The 25,748-nt window shown below is 37.6% G+C and overlaps 3 protein-coding genes across 5 annotated transcripts; 1 reads left to right on the top strand and 2 right to left on the bottom strand.

The window, feature by feature from the left end:
* Positions 1–608: 608 nt before the first annotated feature.
* On the bottom strand, positions 609–3,174 carry LOC135473120 (uncharacterized). The gene is made up of 2 exons (XM_064752950.1): positions 2,821–3,174; positions 609–2,214 (listed from the first exon to the last, which is right to left on the bottom strand). Exons 1-2 carry the CDS (start codon positions 2,889–2,891, stop codon positions 735–737), a joined length of 1,551 nt encoding a protein of 516 aa, XP_064609020.1. The 5' UTR covers positions 2,892–3,174; the 3' UTR covers positions 609–734.
* A 198-nt stretch (positions 3,175–3,372) lies between these two features.
* LOC135473887 (immediate early response 3-interacting protein 1-like) lies at positions 3,373–7,826 on the top strand. Its single transcript, XM_064753817.1, has 3 exons — positions 3,373–3,474; positions 6,479–6,574; positions 7,061–7,826. The coding sequence occupies exons 1-3, from the start codon at positions 3,384–3,386 to the stop codon at positions 7,114–7,116; spliced, it is 243 nt and encodes an 80-aa protein (XP_064609887.1). The 5' UTR covers positions 3,373–3,383; the 3' UTR covers positions 7,117–7,826.
* Positions 7,827–8,426: 600 nt separating this feature from the next.
* LOC135472840 (perilipin-3-like) lies at positions 8,427–25,748 on the bottom strand. Of its 3 annotated transcripts, none has more exons than XM_064752537.1 (10): positions 25,616–25,748; positions 23,602–23,843; positions 22,823–22,905; positions 21,721–21,831; positions 20,480–20,657; positions 19,902–20,065; positions 18,951–19,094; positions 18,041–18,205; positions 17,397–17,522; positions 8,427–9,925 (listed from the first exon to the last, which is right to left on the bottom strand). In XM_064752537.1, the coding sequence occupies exons 1-10, from the start codon at positions 25,642–25,644 to the stop codon at positions 9,797–9,799; spliced, it is 1,371 nt and encodes a 456-aa protein (XP_064608607.1). In that variant the 5' UTR covers positions 25,645–25,748; the 3' UTR covers positions 8,427–9,796. The 3 variants fall into 3 exon arrangements, with proteins under 3 accessions (XP_064608607.1, XP_064608608.1, XP_064608609.1); XM_064752538.1 differs by lacking the exon at positions 25,616–25,748 and adding an exon at positions 24,147–24,166; XM_064752539.1 differs by lacking the exon at positions 8,427–9,925 and adding an exon at positions 13,399–14,133.

Raw genomic sequence — 25,748 nt, forward strand, 5'->3', positions numbered from 1 at the left:
GCAGGTAGAACAACACGTACCAGATAACCTTCGTGATTCAAAGCCCGGCCTTTGCTTTTATACCTTGCTATGTTCAAATGGACAGTTCTTGTCGTACCGGTAGCAGGAGTTACTTTTTCCAGGGCCATCTTATGTTTTTTTCCACGCACCAATCTGATGACCGTGGAAAAACGTTATGTAATTTCTTAGAATCGTATTTCTTAGAAGGACACGGAGTATAGACCAACGTCACCATAGACCACCTGACGTCAGGCCGCTGCTATACAAACCAGACCTGGAACAGACAGTGCTATCTCAGTGTTTAAGGCCGCCGACAAAAACTGAAAACACAGATGTATACAAAATGGATTTTTTTTTTATTATACTAAATAGATCGAAAAGTGGTACGAAATCTAAATTGGTGAGATCATTTAAGGTTTTAGAAAAATCCATAAATAAATATATATATATATATATATATATATATATATATATATATATATATATATATACACAATGCACCAGAGGTAGTTTCATTCTCCTGTTGCACCTAATGAACTTATCTTTGGGCAAATATAATAAATATCACATATCACAAATTAATATATACACTTAAAAAAAAAAACAAAAAAAAAAAAAAAAAAAAACACAGTCGTTCACATTACATGCATTCACCACAAGTGAAACATTTACAATCGCATCTGTTCACTGTTTCGCGCAGCACACTAGCAAACACTAAATTAACGGGACTTCGTTTAATCAGCTTCTGTTTCGATAAAAACACCATTTTCCGCATCTGTGTCTTCTAAAACCCAATGTTCTTGTAAATTTTCAAAACTGTTATGATTGCCCACTAAAGTATCTTCTGGTTCTTCTTCCACCAGGATTTCAATTTCCTGAGATTCTACAGGTCGACCTTTTATAACAATGTTTGAACCGTCTATGGACGCCTTCATGGAACCCCTCTCGATTTCATAAGGGAGTTTGTATGACGTTTCCATCTCCCTGGTTACACAAGTCCTGTCCCCGTCACATGTCCGACTAGCATGTACCCGGATGCTGTTTCCATGGTGACGTATGTTGAGATCCCTCGGGTCGAATCCACGTGTAGGAATCAACATAACTTCTTGCAGTGACGATTGACTTTTTACGTCACGCTGTCGGTTCTCGTCTGAATTAAACTGGCGAGTATTGTGTTTGGGAAAACTTGATCGTGGCTGTTCTTGCTGACTTGGTTGATGCACATCATCAAATTGGCGTCGATTAGGCTCACGGTGACGTTGATTGTGAGTATGACGTTGCGTAGCATGGTGTTGGCGTTGCGGCGTTGCACGATACTGGTGGTCGTCGTCAGGATTAACCGCCTGACGTTGGCTAGCATCGTTTTGACGCTGAGACGTTTCAGCATGATGTTGTCTGTAATGCGGTTGACGTTGTGTTGGATTCACCTGACGTTGGCCAGCATCGTGTTGACGCTGAGAAGTTTCGGCTTGACGTTGTCTGTCATATGGGTGACGATGTGTTGCCGCATTCGTCTGACGTTGAAATGAATCTGGGTCGCGTTGAGTGGGATTACTTTGGTGCTGTGTAGGATTTGTTTGGTGATGATTCGGCTCAGGGTAGTCTTCATAAAATGGAGACTCGTTCGGATTATCATGACGTTCGTAAACTGGTTGACTTGAACTTTGACTTGGCTGGTTTCGGCACTGGCTGCATGATCTGCTTGGCGTATAGCAACCATCTCTTGTAGTAGCTTCGCTTGGATTATCGTGACGTGCCTGAACATGTTCACCAGCACATCGAGTTCGTTGGTTTTGATGTTGGTTGCACGATCTCTTTGGTGCACAGCTATCACACGTTCTCTGGCCATTTCTCACTGACCACTGGCTAAGGTGGTCCAGTTGTTCTTGAACGTTGTCCATTTCTTGTTGAACGTGTTCTGACTTTTCGACACTATCTTGATACAATTTCGAAAGTCTGTTCTTCTCGGGGTCATCAGCGTTATTACCAGATGATCCCATGGCATCGTGACCTTGGTGGCTACCTCTTAACTGATGTCGTCCCCTGTCGTCCTCATACTGGAGCCCCAATGGCCACAGATGATGGTCCGTTATCGAAGGCCAGTCGTTCAAAAAATTATCGAAGTCTGAGAACTGAGCAAGCGGGAATGATCTCCATGGAGCCAAAGAACACGGAACTGGTTGATGATGGTACCTCCGCGGAAAGATAGACCATCTGAAATTTGAGAGAAAAATATTTAATATATTTCATCATGACTTTGAATATGTCGTGTTTTGAAACACCAAATACACCATATTCTAAGCATATACTGATAGTCTCATAGATATATAAACTGAACATCAAAGTAGGTCCACAGGGCTAAATCTACTGACAAAATTCAAAACTGATAAACTCCAAGGACTTTAAATTAATCGGTAATGAAATATATATTTGGGTACATATCAAATTATAGGCGTACCTTTATACACAACTAGATAATAACGCATTGATATAATGTGTAAGAATATCTAGTGATCTCTGACAATTAGGGAAATGTAATGTATACACATGCCTATTGGGCCTACTCAAGTAAATCAAAATGAACAACCTCTAAGTATGTGCGTCTGTATGTTTTGCTCATCTTGAAAAATTTGCACCATGGTATGAGGTCACTTACAACTTCGCAAATAACTAAAAAATGAAAACAAGTAGATGGAAAAAATCAACATCAAGGAAGGGACGGAGGTTTTCAGACAAAATATACTTTCGCAGACAGTACATGAACATGCACAGTCGTTTAATAATAATTTGGTACATAGAGAAAATGGATAAATGACTTACCCACTAGCAGTTCCCAGGAGTAAACATACTCCAGCCATACATGCTGCTCCTTTTAACTTCATCTTTCTCATATGTTATACACACGCTCGGATGAAGACAAATGTATGTGCCTCAAATTACTGGAAAACAACTTTGGAGTGGCTTACAAACTTTAACTCGTCTCAATATGTATAAAGCTGAATGCACGACTAAGTCCTCTCTTGTCAGAAATGCCGACTTAGCTGATGTAGTATTTTCTTCGTTGGTCTCAGTGAGTCTATGCTTTCGCTTTTATTTTGAGCCATATTTATAGGCCTAACACCCGCGTGTGGCTTTCTCCAAGCGCCACGTGTACATGCCTGGTTGCTTCCAGAATTTCATCATATACTTTTGACCGAGAATCGTAATCGTTATCCACTGCGGCAAATAGCTGACGTGTACTTTAACAAGGACACGTCAATCTTAACCTAATGCTGACGAAACGTTTGTTTACATCTGGAAATTTCCACGTGCTTGTGGTTATTTCTGTCCTGCCGTAAACCGAACGTGATGTCGTACTGTCCCCGGCCTGTCACTTTGCCAACATGGCGTTTTCTCTGTATTCACTGATCGAAGCGGCAATCTTATGTCTGAATGCCGTATGTGTGCTACACGAAGAAAGGTTTTTGGCGAAGGGTAAATAGGTTACTAGTAAATTGATTAGAAATTGAGTATTTTTTATATAAATCCCTGTTTGATAACACAGTCCATTCATACTTTCGCACTGCCAAAAATCTGTGTATGGGATTTATAAAAGGCTCAAAAGTCGACACTTTCAAGTTAGGCAAAAGTTGAACAGAAGAAAAAAGTGATGTTTGTACTTCTCAGGCGGTGATTGAAATCAGTTTTATTTACAGTTTTATTAATGGGTATTGTTATTTTCCCTGCTTGCAGGCCTTACACAATTAGCATAAATGAACTACAATAAAAAAACTACAATATACAACTGCAATAGTTCAATAAAATGAGGCGTTCAGGTCTATTTTCAACAATTTCTGATATGTACCTCAGTTAGGTAAGTGTCAGAATTTGTTGAAAATAGGTCTTAACATTTAATTTAATTGAACTAACTGCTGCAACTGCATATACTTCTTGAGTTCTTGGACAAAGACTGTCAGATGGAAGGTACAAGATACCAAAAGGCAGAAGTATGATTGGGAATCATGAGGACTGCGGTGCTGTTTACGTGTTCATATTTGATGTCAAATACGGACTAGTTAAAGTGAATAGGGAGATGTTCAGTTTACATGCCAAAAAAAAAGACAGTGGTAAATGGAGTAAGACATTGTTCACTCTAGCCTCTGTCATCCACGAGTGTTCTGCTCACAACTGGTTGTGGTTGATACAATTTCAGAAAGTCACCTTTTTGTTTGTTATGAAAATCTCAAGATTCAAACTTCCATCAGACAGCTTGTTTTGTCTGCAGTGGGATGCTTACAGCACTAGACTACTGGAATGGGAGACTTGTGGATGAGCTACACAGATTGTCCAAATGACAGTAGAACTCATTGTTTTCTTCAGTGACCTTGCAGTGCCTGTGTGCTTCATATATGTTTAATGAGCACACGTACAACGATAATTGTGAGGTAATAAAGTAAAGACAAATGAGTTCACAGCTTTGGACTGTCTTGACACAGACGAGAAGGAGTTTTACGAGTTCCCCATTGTTGTGACAGAATGAGTTTTTTAGATATGTTAAACACAGATGAACATGGTAAGAGTTGAATGCACTTATGCATTTGTCACATGCATTTGTCACGTATATTAATCTGAAGAGGGTCTCTTCCATATTTGGTCAGCCTCATTCAGGGAAGAATAAATGAATTGACTTAAGTAGTGACGTAGAAAGTTAAAAGTAAAAACAGCACCCTAGTCTTTACCATATCAGCAGCAGAATGCTTTATTTTGTGTCCATTCAGCATACATGCTGTTGAGTTCGGGTTTGGCGGGCTGACATTTCCAACCTTTTCTATTAAAAGGGCCTTGGGAATAGGGTATGGCATTGCATGAGGATGTACTGTGATCAACTGATTTGATACAAGGGCTTATGCTAATGACCCACTTCTCAGATGTTCATTGTGAAAAGCTTGTTTTTCAGTGATTTAATGTCCAGGACATACTCTATACTGTAGAAAAAGACACACCTCAATCCTCAGTCCTGTTCATTCTAACCCTCCATCTGTCTTTCTGATTAAAAAAACCTGCTGTAGGATCACTAAAGTGTACTATACCCCTGCCAAAAGTGCTATGTCCAAATGACTATATGCAACAATCAGTTTCCAAAATGAAAAATGGCTACCTGTAAATAGACTGTTATGCCACGATAAACCTTTTTTTACTTCTTTGACAGCACTTGGGTTTATGGATGGAATAAACTTGGCATACTGTAATTTTTCAACCTTTTCACATCTTTCCAGGTGTCTATTCAAGCATGTTCTGAAGGCACTATTCTGTGTTGACTGATAAAATTATACTTTTTGTGAAATGTTTCAAGTGGGTCAGATTATGACTTCATGTCCCATGAAAGCAATAACAAAACTATGTGTGATAGTGGCACACTCTAAAACAAGAATGCTTTTGCAACTACATTATTTACGCATGTGTCAGATGTAGAGCCACAACTACCTAAAGCGTGATCGCTCACCGTAACGTTCAGTTGGAATGTGAATGTTGTTTGAAAACAATAGGCAAGCCCATTTAGCTGAACTCGCTCCCTCGAAGACTGATGTTCAGCAGTTGAATAAAATCTTGAGGACCTCTAGTAGTTTTCTTTGCTTATCCATAACGTTTACTTAGTACAGTTAACATGTACATGGCTTGGTCAGTAATACTACTTGGTTAAATGAATGACACATTTCACAGAAACCCTGAATTTCTCTATTTTGGCAAAATCTGAGCATGAAATCTGTGATGGCCAGTTTCATTGGTCCTCATGTCCAGAGAAGAGCTGAATAAGATAAAATAATTTAGGTCAATTTATGAAGCTCAGAAAATGTTTAATTTGATTATTGCAACCAAAGCAGCCCAAACCACGTTGAAAGGTGATCCATCCTGATACATTTTATAATGGGAAGGAAATACATGTATATCTTATTGGCTGATAGAGCCTGCTATCATCAGTTCTGGGACTGGGTCATTAGTTACATGGTTAGGAACCATTAAAAGAATGTTTTTAGGGGTTAACCAGACCAACCACCAAAGAAGGAAGCCCCACTCTAAAGGTTTTATTGGGATTTTGATGGATTTTTTTGTTTCTGACTTTTCTCTTGGTGTTAATTTCTTTAAAATCCCTATCTCTTTCATTAGTCAGAATAAAATGTCTGACTTAGTAACCCCATTTGTTCGATGGTTCATTTGTGATACGGTCGCTGTGAGTTCAAGTCCAGCTCATGCTGGCTTCCTCTCCGGCCGTACGTGAGAAGGTCTGTCAGCAACCTGCGGATGGTCGTGGGTTTCCCCCGGGCTCTGCCCGGTTTCCACCCACCATAATGCTGGCCGCCGTCGTATAAGTGAAATATTCTTGAGTACGGCGTAAAACACCAATCAAAAAAAAAAAAAAAAAAAAATCATTTGTGATAATGTATTTTTCTTATTTGGAATTGCCTGCGTTAATGGGCTATGCTCTGTTTCTGTGTTACAGTTGGCTGGGGTTCTGACCAGAGAGGCTTTGGGGAGGAGCCTGGCATTAAAACACAGATACTTCATCTAATTAGGTCCATTCGCACTGTTATGAGAAGTAAGATACACATCGTATTCTGCATTCTTGTGTGCCTTTAATAAGTAGTGAATGTATTATTTGCACTTTAGGATTATGCCTGTCACTCCTATTTTCATCTCATTGTACTTTTTTTACGGCAAATTTTAAACATTGAGTGAATTTTCTCTTAGTGTATCCATTATTTGTTGCCATGGCAGTGACAAATTTATTCAAAATTAAAATTTAAGTTTAATTATATGTTTAGTCAGTGACACCTGATATCACTATATGTTAAATGTTAAGAGTCTTTGTGCTAATTTAATCTCCCTTAAATGTGAAATTATTATGATGCCAACGAAGCTTGCAAAAACACGCTTCCATTTTGTATGATTTTCAGAAAGAAAAATATTTTATAGAATTGGTTTGAGATTTTGTTTTGGGAAAATTTTCCTACAAATGCTTGGGCTTACTCTCATTATGTGTATATAAATTATAACTGATTATATATTTTCTCTTTCTTCACAGTTCCACTTATAGGAGTCAATATATTTGTAATAGCCTTCAAGTTAATTCTTGGATAGCACAACCTGATGACTCTTGTAGAGGTGTGTCATTACCTTGGAGAAGTTCTTCCTCGGCCTGAAAGGTGTGTGGCGAAAAGGGGGGATAACCCAAATCAGCAATTAAATGAAGGGAGATAACTCAGAGCAGCATCGGCAAATATGGTGGAATAATCTTGACTTAACTTGCTTGTCATAGTAGCAAAACGGTGAGGTATTTGAATGACATACCAATGGAAGTGTTTAAGTCCTTCATCAGTACTGTGTGGGACTGCTGTTGTTGTGTGCACACATTTGATGGAGTTAACAGCATCTGAAGATCACCCTCTCTTGGACTGACATGGAATCTTCCACAGAGGGGCTAATTTTAACAGTGGAACCTCTGACATAAACATCATGTTATTCAGGCTTTGAAATTCGGGGCTGGACTCCCTGAATTTTAGTTTGCTGAAGTCTGCTGAATGAACAAAGCAGCTGAATAACGGCAAAGCAATCTCACCTTTGTTTACCTTTCATGACACAGTTTTATCAGTCGTAGTAATTTCACAGATCATTCTATTATTCTAAACATTTTTAACTGACTGTCACCTTTGTTATTGCCATGACCCCATGGACAATGTTGTTAAGTGATTTACATGTTCATGATTGTGGATGTAAATTTGTACATAACTCTTGATTCACGAGGGTGTCTTTACAATATGGAGATTAATAAAATATCTGATTGTCACATATTTTTGGGATTATGCATCTGGTAATGAATTGATAAGTTCTTAGGGCCCTTGTCATCAAGCTTCAGTGATGTTTGAGTGTCAGTATTGCTGAGGTATTGCTAAGCCATAACCAAGGGTAAACAAGAAGTTACCCTAAATTAAGATTATGGTTTTAAGGGAAATAAAGAAAGGTAGACCAAAAAATGGAAAAAAAAATTATATTTGAAGCATACTTTATATGCTTATTGTCCATCAGTGGTCTGAAATTTTCATAAATGAGGTCATCGATGAAGTTACTCTGCCCATAGGACCTGCCTAACAACGTCTCTTTCACAATCTTCATCCCCTTTTGTACTTTTATAGGAACTAATAAAAACCAAGTGTTTCATGTATCATTTAAATTTGGAGAAAATCGGCTGAGCAGTTCTGGAAGAATATTACAGACAAGGTACGCGTAAAAATTGTCTGTTACGCTGTCCAAATACTGATGACTGAACAAACAACTGGACCAGCAAACCTCCAAAACTTAATCAGTTCTATGGCCCTTGCCATTAATCTTCAAAGCAAATATGATTAAATTCTGCCTATTAGTTCATTCCCTGCAGTGTATGTTAAACTCATGGCAAACAAGAGGATGAACAAACCCCACGCTCAAACAGTTTTCAAAGCCGGTGTCTTTAATCTTCAATTTATTGTGCAGAAAATGTCACATGAAACAACAGACAATGTTATGCTACGAATATCTCCTCCAACATATTAAATATGTATGTATAAAAATTAATGCTTGTTCTACCCCGGTAAATAACTCAGACTAAACACAATATGTGTGACTATTTAAATTTCCTTTCAAAAATAGGTCCCTAGATAAGACCTACTGCGTATATATTCTAGCCTTCAATGAACTCTCATCCACAATAATGTTCTGTAAATAAAAAAAGACTCTCATCAGAGTGGATTTGACACATTCTATTGTAGTATTATGTACTGTACTTTCTTACCAGTATAACCTTCCCATTCAACACTAAAGTTGACGAAATCGTGTGAAATCTAGTTTTTCACCTAACTGCTACATTTCTTTAAAAAAAATTAAAAAGAGTTGTATGTATATAATCTTAGATACAAAAATATATATTATTAAAAGAGAAAGACAAAACCATGATAAAAGGAATTTTAGAGATCACCTCTAGTTGCAAAAAAAAAATTTGGGAGAGGTACGCAAGATTCCCAAAGGCTAACAATGCTTAGGCCTTCCTGTGAAAGAGGAATAAAATTGCACTTTCAGTGTTTCATGGCTGAATTAGAAAACATTCAAGATGATTCAAAGCTAAAATGAACACTTATCCATCAAGTAATTTTCACAATATATTCTTTTCAATATAGACTTCAAAGTGTTTGCAAAGAAAACAAACAAGAAATAACCTAAATCCACCATGTTCCACAACATCACAACACCAACATACACAATATACTAGCTGTTATCACTACAAATGATGGAATGAATATTTAAAAAGAATAATCTGAGAGCACTAAAAGATTATTGTTGACTTCCACGCACAAAGATGACCAAAAAAAAAAAATAAACATGATAAAAAGAATTGTATATCTCTTCTTAAACATTTTGGAGAACATGTACACATGTAAAACTTTCTAGTGACTAACAACCACTTGAAAGGGGTGATTAAAATTGCAGTTTTGGTATTTCATGTCTTAATCTGAAAACATTCAAAGTAATTAAGAAGTAAGATATGTATTCATCATAAAGTAATTTTCATAATATTATCTTCAATGTAGACATAGTGTTTGCTAAGAATTATCCTCAATCAATACCCAAGCCATGCTCCATAAGAATATTACAACGATACGAACATATTCAATATACTAGCTGTTATCAGCACTGACAAAAACGTTTGAATGAATATTTATTTTAGCAGACATATCTTTGAGCACTTTAAGCACGTATATTCCATGACGATCTGTCATGGTTGTCATGTCTACTGTTCCTCCTGACCTCCATCAAGATGGCCGTTGATGCGCCCGTTTATTGATAGGATATTCCCATTGTGCGTCCACATGTGTTCAATCTCCTGAAGATTTAACCCATCAAGATTTACGTCCATCTCCTGTAAACAGTCAGAAGACAAGCATGAGTTAGGAGCACAACATATCATAAATATGTTATTTTTGTTTTGATTGTTGTCCAGTGCCATTTTCAAGAATTTTTCACATTTACAATGGCAGTCAGTTATATCAGTGGAGGAAACCAGTGCCCTAGGTGAACTACACACCTTTGACAAGTTACTGAAAAACTCTCCCATGTGTCAGGTACAAACTTGCCTGTCATATTATTTAAGATAACCTACGAAAAAATGTGCAAAAATTGACAAATATGAGACATCACAACTGCTGGAGGAAGGAGTGTGAGTATCACCTTTTGTCAGTACATTTGCCTCATTGATCAGAGGTTTACTTGTTCGATGGCAATGAACTAAATATAGTGTACTAAAAGTTGTCTCAGTTCCTGTCTCAGAATGGATGGGATGGCTGTCATTGGCTTTCATTGAAATTGTCATGTATGATGGAATTGTTGCAGGTTCCCAAAATTATTGTATACAAAGTATTCTTCGGTGTCCATAAGCAAAATTATCTTGCGTATGCCAAACATCAGTGGCTTGATAAAACTTAGCACTTCTACATAACCAAAACTTTCCAAAATTAGCCTTATGATGGTGGTCTGGAACCTCACTGATGTGTGAGAGTGAACTGTACGCCTATGAGGCATACCTTGTTGGATTTATTTATTTATTTATTTGATTGGTGTTTTACGCCGTACTCAAGACTATTTCACTTATACAACGGCGGCCAGCATTACGGTGGGTGGAAACCGGGCACAGCCCGGAGGAAACCCACGACCATCCGCAGGTTGCTGCCAGACCTTCCCACGTACGGCCGGAGAGGAAGCCAGCATGAGTTGGTCTTGAACTCACAGCGACCGCATTGGTGAGAGGCTCCTGGATCATTACGCTGCGCTAGCGCGCTAACCGACTGAGCTATGGAGGCCCCCATAACTTGTTGGAAGGCTGAAGTCTGAAAGTCATATGCGTAACTTCTATTTGTTTGTAACATCATAGTCCTGATGGTACTGACTTATTGTCTAGATAATCAATGGGTCTGATAAAAATGGTTCTTCATATAAATAAATCAGACATGGAAGAAGAATTTTTCTGGCAATGTCAGTTAACAAGTATGTAGTGTGATGTGATTTGGTAGGAATGAGCCTACTTGTAACGTGATGTGGTAGGAGTGAGCCTACTTGTTATATGATGCGGAAGGAATGAGCCTACTTGTAGCGTGATGTGGAAGGAATGATCCTACTTGTAATTGATGTGGTAGGAATGAGCGTACTTGTAACGTGATGTGGAAGGAATGATCCTACTTGTAATTCATGTGGTATGAATGAGCCTACTTGTAATTGATGTGGTAGGAATGAGCCTACTTGTAACGTGATGTGGAAGGAATGAGACTACTTGTAACGTGATGTGGAAGGAATGATCCTACTTGTAATTGATGTGGTAGGAATGAGCCTACTTGTAACGTGATGTGGAAGGAATGATCCTATTTGTAGCATGATGTGGTAGGAATGATCCTATTTGTAACATGATGTGGTAGGAATGAGCCTATTTGTAACATGATGTAGTAGGAATGATTCTGTACCTGTAATGTCACTTTGTGAGTGATTTTACATTTTACATTAAGTGACATGGTAAGTATAATACCTTTGTGTACATGTAAACATACCTGGTACGAATGATTCATTGTGTAATGTGACATGGCAAGAATAGTTCTACACGTATCAATTTGATCCATGTTTAACACCATACACAAGAATTTTTCACTTATACGATGGCATCCAGCTTTGTGGATGAAGGAATCAAGAGTGTATAATGGAAGAAACCAGAAAAAAGCCCAACCGTTTCAGGACTAATCATAAACTCGCCACTGTAAGTTTTTTTATTTTTGTGGAAGGCAAACGATCATCACCAAACTTCATGCAAAAGAGCACAGTTAACCACTACAGTGAAAGAAAAACTGGGAGATACAGAAAATCTCACACATCAGCCTGGAAATGCAGTTACTGGGCTCCAAATTCTATAGTTCAGTACCTGAGCCCTTGTCACCTCCCTTGTTCTAACAACATAGGCATGTAAAAAAGAAGTACCAGAAAGTCTGAATGATTACACTTGTAATATTACTGAATAAGAATAATTCTACAAAGTATGGATGACCTAACACGTACCTTGACATGGTAGCATTACGTACATTGTACCATTATGACACCATGGTAGTTATTTACACATACTGTTAGATATGCGGTCTGAAATTCACAGCTCTTCTCCTCATTATCTGGCAAAGCCAGGTACAAGTATTCATTCAATTGCTAACACCTTTAGTTCTCTATGTAAGGTGACATATAGGCCTGGGCGCACTTATACGAAGCCCACTTGACGTTATGAGCACTTAATAGCCATGGCGATGTAATGCCTACGTTGCTGATTGCCATGGTAGTTAACATTAAAGAAGGCTTTGTCCAAGCGGACCCTGATTCTCTGTGTTGTACATTTAAGATATCCTGTAGTCTGATTACTAAGTTTATGGTCCTTCATGCAGTGTGACATGATATTGTAAAGTAACATACATGTATACACCCATAACGGCATGGTGAAGCAACAATCCCCTGGATTACTGGACACTGAATGGCAAAATCCACAGCATACAGTGGTTTATAAGATGTAATACCCTGCTCATAGGGACCAATTTTAAAGCTCTTGAAAAATCAGCAACATTACTTTTCTATAACATGTTGTAGATGTGTGCAGGTTCATAGGTTATATCTGTTACAGTTTTGTGTGTTTGAAGCCTAAAGCACATATCTTTCACATATTCTGTGAAGGAAATACATGTGTAACTGATTCATATGTACTGTATTCAGCCTAAAGGTTGACCTATTAGCATGCACTTTCACAAGCACACAAAGGCCTTAATATGTGTGAACTTTTAACACTTTTTTTATAAAATCAGAAATAAAGAAAAACTTTGTAAATACTCTTCCGAATCAGTCAGAATCAAGGAAAATGTGTCACTTGAAAAATGCTTAACTTTTGGTGAAATACAGTAATTTGATTCTGAAAATGACACTTGGTCCTATGAAAACTTTGAATAACATATGTTCCAGGGATTGCAGGACAAATTCTAAATCTCATATTTTCTCTGATATCTGGCAAATCAGTTGAATGTTTTTGTCAAATACTGTCCTTTTCCTGTATGCTATTTCTATTTCGTCATAACATGATAAACATCAGAAGCAGGTCAGTTGTTTATTTGAAAGGGCTTTGGGGAGGCAAAAACACTACTTCATAGATCTTCCAAAGTTAGGAAGAATGAAAAACTGTATTTCAGTTTGCATTCTGTCACATTTTGAGTCAAGTTGCCAGATGACTTCCTCATACCAATATTCAATAAAACTTGTAAATACAATGTAGCCTTTTGCACAACCTTCACAGAAACAGTATGGAGAAGAAAACACAAAACAGACAAATGAAATATGATTGCTTTGCATTTATTACTGGGGAAACTTAAACTGATGTGAACAACAAAAAACAGAAGTTCTTTTATTGAGTTCAAGAGAAGCAATCACTGTAAATATGACTGGCACAATGCTGTGAGAAATTTCTTTCCTGAAATCTGAATATACTGAAACTTGATGTATTTACGTGAAAGGAACATTTTAAATCAGATGTTCACAGGACAGTAAGACAATGTCAAGAAAATCATCCAGCCTGTCCAAAGTTTTTGACAACACACAAAGTAAATCCTATCACAACAATGTATCAGTCCACAGCAAGGTATCGGTCAACAACAGAGCATGAGCTTGGGCAGGAAGGAAATAAAGGCAAGAAGCGTGACTCCAGTAAATGGTAATCTAATGGTCAACCATTACTTTGAACTTTTAAACTAAACAAAAGCTACAGGCTTGAACAGTACCAAACACCAATGATTTGGACAAACAGAAACTAAGACAGACCCAGGAAAAAAAAAAGTTCTAAACAAAATACAAAGATCATACAGGTAGTTTGACAATGTGAGGCACAACAAAAGAAGCTGATTTACTGTAAAGATTTTAAGACTTTCAGAAATCCAAAAGAATTATTTCTACTGCAATTCATGATTACAGTTAGGAGTTACAGTATTTATGGTTTCCAGTGGAATATTAGTCTTGACGAATCTCTGAGTTGCCAATCTTTTCTTCTGTCCTGACATTTTTATCCGCCCCCTAAAATAAATTAAAAAATAGAAGGACTGCTTAAAGACAAAAGAGTTCAGAAAAGACAGAAAAGGAATAAGTATGATTGGAAAATAGAGCATGTTTAGTAGTTATAGAAGTTAGATGTATGCAAAAATGTGTTCACAAATATTTCATTACTCCTTGATTAAACTTCTAATCTTGTACTTCACTGGTACAGATAGTATGTACTGAAGTTTATATTCAACCTCTTGATATTAATAAAGAAAGTATTTTTTTTCCAAAATTTTGAAAGACTCAAATAACTGAATGTATGAAAGTCTATATTCACCAAATTTGTGACATTATTGTATTTTACTAAGGGATTATAATGTTTTGCAGACGGGCAACATAAGAAACAACTTTATCATCTGATGAGCAAAATGCTTAAAAAAAAACACATCTACAACAGCAGGGAAGCCTATAAAATTCTGACTGAGAAAACCCAATGAAAGTCTATCTTACATGTAAGCATACAGAATTGATTAAGTTTTCTAATACCCTAGCTTGCACATTTAGTTTTTCTTCTTCATTTGAGGAATAAAATATAGGATGAAAAATTGGGTTAGTGAGTGAAAAGCTGCAAACAAGACAGGATCCAAGCATACATGTATGTATAATGCACCGGGCATTTCAAATACTGTGGATTATTCCAGTACTGTTTTTTGTTGTTCAGAGCATAACATGGCACAAAATAAGTGTTTGTAAAGCAAAACAAACCATCAGAACTATACATGTAAGAACAATGGTAATGGTGATAATTTCCATGTAAGTAGTGTTTATAAACAAGGACTTGGTTGAAAACAACCGCAGAAGGACACAAGTGTTAACATATGAACGTGCAGCAATCAGATTCAGTTGGTTTAACATTAATGCAGGCTGTAAGTAGCAGTAGAAGACATTCTGAAAGCAAAATATAAACTATTCTAAGATCTGGCAAACCATGCAGTACATTTGTATTACTTTTGTAGACAAACATCAAGAGAGCAGGGTGATCAATACCATGTACACATCAGTCACATTGGGAACACTGTGGCAACTTGTATCCTTGTATCATTTAAATGATATTATGTTTATGTGATATATGCGGAGATTTGAACTACATGTATATACATATGTATATATTGATACTTATTTATTTACTGGATTGTGTTTTAAATCCATACTCCAGAATTTTCACTTATGCCATGGCAGCAAGTTTTATAGGTGCAGAAACTGAAGTAATAATTTTTCAACTTATTGGCAAACTCTCTGTTATAGATGTACATGTATGTTGTAGTGATGGACGTCAATGAGTCTAAAACAAGAGACCACTGCCATCCATTTACTGCTAATGGGGTTTTCAGAGCAATGACAGTGGAGGAATCTACAAAATTTCCTCAAGAGAAAGGGAATGAATCTGCATTTCATGTGACCTAGTCTAAACTCTTGAATACCAGCATCTCACACAAACAACATTTTCTGCACATAAATTAGTCACAGCCAGAGAAAGGTGAAATAAATATGTACAGTGATGCACACATGAGAGAACATGTGAACACTTTCATGGACAGCAGCTGGCCTTTGGTTTCATACTGTCAAGTTTAGGGGTACTTAATCCTATCACATTATGTTAATAACATACTTCTACACGTATATCTGAATATAATGCATATGAACTTTATTGAACTTTTTAGAAATGTCCAAACTTCGCACAAACTTTAGTGTACAGTATGTGCATGTAATGTTGATGTCATCTTACATGGAGAACACTTTGGATGGCGACCTACATGTATGTTCTGCAACAGTGGCAATTGTGGTGAAAATTGACTGAGCGCAAATAAAATCCAGTGAAGGTAATAAACAAACACCATCAGTGTTAAGGGTGCTTGTTTCGTACATGTAACTGAGAAAACATGGATTGTTTGAAATGTAATGCATCATAGCAGGACAACAACATGCTGAATACTTTCAATTTTATGACAGAGCCTAGGCAAACATGAATATTAAAGTATGAATATGCATTATGCATTACCTGGATCAATACATATTCATGACATAGCAAAGAATAGTCACATGCACTTCCATAACCAAGTTTATTCCAACAAAGCCCACCAAAATCCTGAACATGTTTTTTTCAGTCATGCAGTTATCCAATAACCTGGGAGTGGTCTCCGGATATAAGTGGGAAGGTCTGTCAGCAACCTGCAGATGGTTGTGAGTTTCCCCTGGGCTCTGCCCAGTTTCCTCCCACCATAATGCTGGCTGCTGTCGTATAAGTGAAACATTCTTTAGTACGGCGTAGAACATCAATGAAATAAATAAGTAACCTGGATACTTGTCTGTAGCACTTCTATGTTCCATCCTAATTAAAATCAGATCTTATGTACAGCAACATGGTAAGAACTATCTTAAACATCATGATGTACAATTCAGTGACCTCTTATGGCCTGGAATCAAGCAAGCCAATCAGAGGATAGTAACATCAATTCAACAGAGTTGATAAATAGGCGAATTGCAAGTCAATCAGCAGACCCACTTGTGCACCAAACTGGATTGTGCTAGTACCCTACACTACAGGTACAGCAGAACACAAGGATCTGATAATAATTAGCCAGGCTTTGTTCATATGCACATGCAGGCCATTTTCACAGAAACTTTGCAAAACCAATTTTGATCAAAATCACACAGTTTACAGCATCATAAGCCTATTGGTGAAGCAACTGGCGAAGTTCTGTTAAAGCAGGCCTCAAGTTTTGCACAAAAACATCATTGTTTACTTAAAAAACCTTGTTTTCAAGTCTCAAAGAGGTCAGATTAGTTCAACTTAATAATATTATGATGTGCTAAAAATGTTAGAAAAAAGGTACAGTAAGTTGTGAATGTTACATTTAGAATCCATATCTGTTACAGATAATAAACACATGTTATCAGGGAAACCCCAGTTTCATCACCACACTCCAGAATCGCGATATGACCACACTGGCATATTTTGTATCTCATTTTAAGGGCTTGTTTTAAGGAGTTTTATCAAAAAGAAATTTTGCTCTTGCACAAGAGTGATACACATTATACATAATCTATAAAAGGAGTTTGTATTCTGATCCAAACAAGAAATCATTTTTTTTAAATTTTTTTTTAACCATCATATGTCATTGGAACCAGGCAATTTTGACACCTTTTAACAGCCATATTAGGTTGTGATGATTATTGACTCTGGAATTTTCCCTGTGTCACACAGATTCTGTGAGAGAGGAAGAGAAGGAGTGTCTCACCATCCAGCCCAGGGGCAAGGCGTTCAAAGTCTGCTCTGTCAGGAAGCTCAGCATCTCTTGTACATAACTCAACTGATTTTTCGTCTGGTTAATCACCCACATTGGCACCTCATTAATACTGCCCACCTGTAATGACCATTATGTCAGGTAAGATGGACTGATCATCTTTCTTCAATCAGTACAGGTATGATATACACTCTATCATTTCCAAGTTGGTTGAAAAAGGTTTAAAGAAGATTTTTAATTACAAATGTTAATGAGAGTCAGAACAGAATACGTGAACTAACATATGAATTAAGCCAAAAAAGAAAAGAGAGAGAGAAAAAAATACTCATTTGAAAAACAAAAATACATAATACCATGATCTCATGAAATCTTCATTCAGAGTTTTAGTGAATTTATGAAACTCAGAAACAAATGAAATCAACAATGAAAAAGCACTGGGACTTGGAACTGACCTGTGAAACCTTAGGGTTTGAAAATATGGCCCTAGAAATTTAAGAGCAGCCTCCTAGATTTTTATCTCTTCAGAAAAAATTTCCAACTCAGATACTCTTACTTTGCGACTCTGAAAGAAGGTTACTTCGCTCAAAATGTTCTTATGAGTATGAGACCTCCAAGACCCTTGATTACTGACTACGTACCTCTTTAAAAGACATCCAGATATCATCAGTGTACTTCTGGAGTCCTTGGTATTTCTCCTGAAGCGTGCCTGGCAGCTCTACCATGGTGGTCTCAAGAGAGTTGAGGCCTGTCTTCAGTTGTCTTACCAGGTGACGAGCAACAACAATACCACGCTTCTCTAGACTCTGCACACAAAGATTTAGGAACAATATGACGGATTCATTTCTATACTTAATTGTTGACAAAATCTAGAATTTTTCACCTATATGAGGTTAGAAGAAACCGGAGTGGCAGGCATAAACCACTGACCTTGGGCAAGTCACATAAATGTACAGATATACATATTGTATCGCTGGAAGACAAGTTATCTTCTGTGAATTTAAAATTCCGTAAATTTTAGGAGCTTCAATAGCAATTTTGAATGGCAACACATGTAAAGACACCGCAATTTTTTATTAACATTTCCGCGTATTTGCAAGGTGTTTATTCAAGCTTATTCTGAAGGCATTATTCTGTGATGACTGATAAAATTGTACTTTTTGTGAAGCCCTGAAACTGGCCAAACCAAACCAATGTAGTTTGTCTCCAAAAACAAATTAAAAATGTCTATAAATTGCACTTGAAGTTGCTGTTTCATATGCAAAAGGTTGAGGAATTAGGGTTCCTAGAGTAAGCCACTGGACCACATGGCAAACCTCTTCACTTAAGTTACAGTTGCAGCCAGAGCAGTTATAGCTGGTTTTGAACTAGGTCGAGTAGTTAATCACATGCAAAAAGGTTACGGAATTAGGAGAAGGCTGATATTTTGTAAAAGGTTATTATTAAAGCTACTGGATTTTAACTGACTGATTTTCTGCCAATGGTACAGATACTTTGAGTGAATTTGAGTCCTTTAGACTTCGCCTGCAGCTTTCCTGAAGGCCTACTTACCTGTTTCTCCACCTCCTCTTTCTCGCCCTCCATTTCCTCCCTGTTAATCTCATCCCAGGTGTCCCAGAACTTGGCATTGGCTGCAGTGACTGTCTCACCCACTCGAGTCTTAGCTCCATCCAGGTTAGTCTTAGCATACTGAATCTGACCAAGGAAGAAATCATATACATATAATGGTAGGATCGGATAGGATCAGAACTGTTCAATCACGTAATGGGAAAGTCGTAAAACTCCTTCCCGCCTGTATCAAGACGGTTCAAAGCGGTCATTTGTTCTTTGCTTTATTATGTCACAATTATCGGTGTATGTGTGCTCATAAAACAGAAGAAGTACACATGCACTGCCAAGATTTAATATGGCTACTTTCTTTAAGTTTAACATCCATTTCAATGTTAATTTGGTCATTTTAACAAGGTGCTTCCTTGTACATGTAACACATGCCAAAGCTAAAATAACAGTGCTGTCTCAATCAGAACACTATGCCACAGATACCAAACAAGATGCTATACACAGGTTTAGTACACCAACACTGATGCTACCAGTACTTGCTTATAGTATCCCTTAACACTGAGTGTGAAGCCAGGGAAGTGTCAAGGCTGCCATTTTTGCTGTCTTAGTTATGACCACACTGACTTGGTACTGAACCCTGGATCTCCCACTTAGGAGGCAGATACTTTATTACCATGCTGACACAAACTCGCACTGCAGTAATACTGCTTTGAATGTGAATTCAAGGTAAATAACTATGTTATGTAGGTCACTCTGAAATATCTTTTTTTTTCAAAAACTCATTTTGTAAATACTGATTATCTTAAATGTGACATTTTCTGTCCCCAGAATCAAATTTCAGACCTATACTACAAAAATATACATGTATGAACCATCCACAAATATCTATCAGATGTAAGGAATTCCATTTCACTCATTTCCATCCATGGAAGACCATCTTACCAGATCTACAGTGAAGTTGAGTTTGTTAAGAGTTTCTGTGCTGCGGACTTTGACGTTGTGCAGATCCCTCATAGCACGGTTGTACATGCGCCGCTGGAGTTTGGAGCCCACGTGTCCTGCTCGCTCCAGAGCATTCTTACTGTCCTTGGCAAGTTCCTTCACCTCTGACAATGGATAAAAAATCAATACTGTTGAGTAAAGTGTGCTCAAATGCAGAATTAAAGCCTTTGTTAAATAAAGTATTTATTCAAACAATACTACTCACAGTAGTTCTATATATTTCTACCACAACACTGAAATAGCTCTCTTTTTGTGGCTATAAGAAATTCAAAAATATTTTGCTTTAGAAAATAAAAAGACATACTTATTGTCCAAATGAACAGAAGTACTAAAACAGGCATGTAAGGAAAATCAACAGAGTTGCATACTTAACATACATTAGTCTCCAAACAAACAGACTGGTGGTGCACTGACAATGGGCCTTGACAACATTCTGCTTGTGTACAAGTACATGATCTTAGGTTCAGATCCACTAATTTACAGGACAGAAAAACATTCCCTCTAAGCAGCCTCCTTACCTTTCTCAGTGGGAGGTAAGTACTTGTCCAGGTAGACTTCTGACATGTCCAGAACATCAATCACCTTGGCATTGACCACTTGACCATAGCTGGTCTGGAGAGCCTGACTGACCACATCGTGACCATAATTGGTCACTTTGGCCAGCTGGTTTTTGCTGTAGTCAGTAGCGGTCTTTACCTGGAAAAAGTAAAAAGCATTTATTTAGTTTTCCAATTTGACAGGTGTTTTATACTATACATGATGCCTGAATATTCTGAATCCTTGCAGAATGGCAACCATATTTAGCCGGATTATATGTGGCCAATGATCAATTACTAATTGTGAGAGACCGGTGGATTACAGTCAATGATAAAATATCATCCATGACTATGCTGCTCATGTTGCCTGATTCTGAGAATTCTACTGATATCAGAAAGATGTGTCGAGGTTCATTCAGAAAGTAGGATGATTTCCTTCTCGAAAGCATTTTCGGCACAAAGTGTATTACATGTATTCTATGATCTTTATTTGTCTGTGAAATGCCCCTTTTTCGACGAAGTCATTTACCGTACATGAGATGAATGCTTGTATGGTGCGTATTAGGCCATGTAATTACATGTTTCTAAGGGTCGTAAGTTGAGATTCTCCTAGGGATGAAGTCCCAGATTACCTTAATGTGGCACTCTGGTTAGCATAGAAATTGCCCAGAAATATTACAATGATACGAAAGAAATCCTGCGGAGTAAGCCTAACACTATGTTTCGATAGAATTTTGATGAATAACACTATTTAACCCATATAACTGAAGATTCCTTGAAAAATAAAATCTTCGGCTGTGTCCGTAAAATTTTCCTGATGTGACGTGATAATATTCTCTGTATGACGTTCAATCAGGCAGATGTGACGTTGAGTAAGGCATTTATGCTGGGATGACATCAAGAAAGGGCAGCATCATTGGTGGATATATGTCAGCGATTGATGACGTCATGTGTTCATGGGTGACGTTACACCAGGCAAAGTGGAAGGGACAGAAATATTCTGTTTCCGTATACTTTGACAAAACGTAAAATATTGGTTTTAATTCACTGCAATACTTTCACAATTTAGGATAGCAATTTAGACTATCCCAGTCTTTATCAATCCACCTTGCTTTTAAGACACAGATGTTTTGACACCAAAGTAGCTCTTTAACTCAAGTCTGAGACGAAGAGAGAGAGACATTATCACACAAGGTGTCAGTTACGTAGGACATGATCTTTACCGTTTCTGTGCCTTTGGTGTAGGCATTCACCCCAAAGTCCTTAACTGCTGTGATTCTGTCCACGGCAGGCTGGATGAGAGCCGTACACTTCTCTTTTCCATCCTTAATCATCTGTAATTATCAAACACAAACACAGGTGCATTAGTCTTTCTGTCATGCCACAGGTTTAATGTAGGCCCCGTTCATCTCCAATGAATTACAACTGTTAAAATTATTTCTACCAGATCCTAAACGGACTGTCACTCATTCACCTTATGGCAGGAATCCACCCGAATCTAGTCCAAAGCAGTTGTTTTCACTGGCAGATTCTGGAGATTCCATACTCATTCATGCAATGATGATTTGAAACTCATGTCTACAGGTTTCTTTTTATAAACTGGAAATTTGATAAGATTTGGTCAATTTGAAGATCATTTTTGTGACTTTTTTAATGAGAATCCAAACAGATTTCCAAGTTTTGAATTTCGTGTGTCATGATGAGAAACGAGTGAAGCTCTGAAAAGTGGTGGCTGTGATATTGCCATCACATTATCCGAGCATATATGACCAGTAGTAATTGGCCTATACGTAGAAGCTTAAGGATATTAAATCACAGACACGGTCAGTCGGTCTTACTTCTGGTGGAAACACAGTGACATTACACTACTCTACATACATGCACAATGCATTGCAATATGTCAGAGTGACATGAAGATACTAGGTCATCATCAGCCGATACTCCACAGCTGATAGCCTGTGAGTATATCTAGGTCACTACGACCCAGTTACTGCTTCCATATACTTTAACCCTCACGATGAAATCCAAGTCCTGGGTCCACGGTCATGAAGATCTTAGTCTTAAATTGTGCTCGTAATCCTGAATGTAGAATTTAACTCAAATGCTACTTTTAAATTTTGTCATCAAGTTTAAGTCAACACTTAGTATTAAAATAAGAATTCCTTAGGTAAATCTCTTTCTGACTTAAGCCTAAGACAGCTTCATGACCTTGGGGCCGAGCATTTTTAATAGTAAAACTTCCTTTTTGGTTGTCAAACTTTTAAGCGTATAAATTCCACCAGGTGTGGAGCAGGTTTCTTGGGATCAATATATAGCAGCACATACCTGATCTGTTGGTTTGGCGATCACTGGGTAGTTTTCCTTCAGATGGTTCAGCTGGTTACAGGCAACAGCATTCACATACTTAACTAAAACAGTAAACCATAGAGCTCAGGTGAGACAAGAGTTTACAGATACCCTCATTCCTCAACCTTTTCAACCACAATCAATATTTTGAAACATTCTGAGAGAACTACTGGGTGTAGAGAAATAATTTGTGTAGTTTTATGATAAAGCTTGCATCTTTAATGACACGAACAAATAATTCATAGTAAATATATGCATAAATTCAACTGTAAAAAGTGCTTTAGTGATTGAAAGGTTGAAGATATACAGTAATCAGAGATATATGTCCAAGACGAATAAACTGAGAAAACTGAACTTTTAGCATAGCGGCAAGGCACACATATAATTTATAAGTCAACTATTTTCGATAAAATCAAATGAATAAAACATTAAGTATTTAATACCATACTAAAGAATTTTTCACAGACAAGTGCAGTCAGTTACAAGTGGTAGAGTAAACCAGAGAGCCCGGGGTGAACGACCAACTGGTAAGTTAGTGACAAACTTTCCCACATGTTACGTACCTACATGTACACCACACTGGTGAAAATCAAGTGGTCATCAACCAATATTAGCCTCCTTAAACAACCATGCCAATGTCATCGACCGCTAATTGTCCCAACGCCCCACAAACAATGATAGCAGAGGATGAACAAACGATGATAAAATTCATAAAATAATGCCACTGCTATAGAGCGGGATTACACTATAAAACTCACTTTGTCCTTCATACTTTTCCGCCAACGGCTGAGCAGTTGACACCACCTTGATCACGCTGGACTCGGCAATTCCCAACGTAAAGTTGAACAGGGAGTTATATTCCTTGGTTTTTGTGTACATGTCAGAGACCTGAGTCCAGGCCGAGTTCACCACTGGTAGACTACTCACACACGTCAAAAACTGCGTTTCCTCAGCTGCCATGTTGTTTCTAGCTTGTTGTTGTCGATACATAGAATTCTCTCTGGAAATCAGAAGATTGCAAAACATAGAATGTGCGTAATTAAAATAAAAAAATATTACAGTTTTATCCTGAATCTAACGGGTAATATGAATGATTTAAACCATCAGTTATTTATTTAGCAACTTGGGCCTCTTAATAAAATTTGGAACGGTCTGGAACATTACCCATGAACTTTTAAACTTCGACCTTACTAATCATGCGACAAACACAAACAAGCCTATTACCCTAAGCATGTCACTTATAAATCTGCTTCTCACAGACATGCATGCTTGGTCTAAAGTCCACCACTGAACAAACACATACAGGCAGTTATTACCAGGTTACGGGCAGCATATCCATGTATGGCCAGGGATGATACCACACTGGTCATGGCCATGAAATACATTTCTATTCAAGGCCAGTTATGATTTGGTTTGGATAAACAACACGTGGCATAGGTCATACTTCTTATTGTTCTTAGGGGTGAAGAGCCAAGGTTTAACCCAGGGCCAATGCATCACTTCATGTCACCATGTACCTCATCCATGTCAAGGCTATTAGCACATCAACCTTGCTCTCCTAAGTTAAATCTACATAAATTTCTGCCCATTACTGACCGATTCAGTGGTTAAAATTTTATGATTTTTATATAATCCAATATTAAATGAATTCATTACTCTGTATTTACCTATTTTACAAAGACCAAAGCAATTACAGCAGCTCTCCAACATTATAAATACATACATGTCACTTCTCTTCATGTAGATAGAAAATATAAACCTGGCTAACATTTTCATAAGTTCTGCAGTATTCCGTAAATTCAACATGTAAATGAGTAGTGTTTACAATTAGAAAGTCATGAGAAAATGTTTAGTTATCAGGCTGAATACTTATGATACCATATACATAGACGTCCACACTGGGGGGTTGGAAGGACTGAAATTAAAATGGGGGTGCTAAGCCCTCAACTGAAACGCTTTTTTCTGTACACCAACATCGACTGAACTGTTTGAATAAAAATGCTTAATAAATAACAAACAGCATGCAGATAATAGCAGATTTATCACAATTTTATTCACCAGATATTACCTAAATTGCTATAGGCTTGTTTATGCTATTCCAAATAATATTTTGCTCAGAATATAAAGGTTTGGGCCAAGTGACTTGATTCATTGCAGCTTTACGTGCGGAGGTTTGTCACATCTATGCACGGCAAAGGGCAGCAGTTTCTCCTGCTCCTACCCACTGAATTCTACCCTTACAATAAGGGTAAGTTTAAAGCGTCACTGCCATCCGCCACAAAGGACAAATAGTTTTTAGTATGGCGTCACATCCATAATAAATGAATAAAATAAATACATGCCGTATACAGGCGGTCTCTATGTATTTATCCCATTGTACACCGTCGGCGTGTAAGCATACACTTGTTTGCACTCAAGCACCTTTGCAACGGTCTTACGCCAGTTACGGTGGCCTATCGTACTCTGTTCAGATAGCATTACTGACGGAAGTATGCCCCTACAGCGGGTATTGTACATAAAGCAGATTTACATGGTTTAACACCATTCATGTGAACACATTCCACTTGTATTGAATTTAATTTTAACAGCAAGGCACAGTCTACATGATTTTCGTTATCTCTCATTCATCAGTCAACTTTCACCTATCATTTTTCCCCATAAAAAATCACCACTTAGCTTAAAGAAAACATCTTGCTTGTCGCTCACTGTCAGTCTTGAGAACATCTGCCGATAGAACTGAACATCTGAGCATTGGTACACTTAGTGACTTACCTCAGCAGTGTGTCCAAGACAAAGTGCATAAATCTGTTCTCAACAGAACCTTACGAATATATATAGGCCCAGATGACGAAAGTCAAAGTCCGATCCAAAGTCCAAAGTCCAAGTTGTGTGCATTGATGTTCCG

The sequence above is a fragment of the Liolophura sinensis genome, chromosome 8, assembly GCF_032854445.1.
Source record: "Liolophura sinensis isolate JHLJ2023 chromosome 8, CUHK_Ljap_v2, whole genome shotgun sequence".
Classification (NCBI taxonomy): domain Eukaryota; kingdom Metazoa; phylum Mollusca; class Polyplacophora; order Chitonida; family Chitonidae; genus Liolophura; species Liolophura sinensis.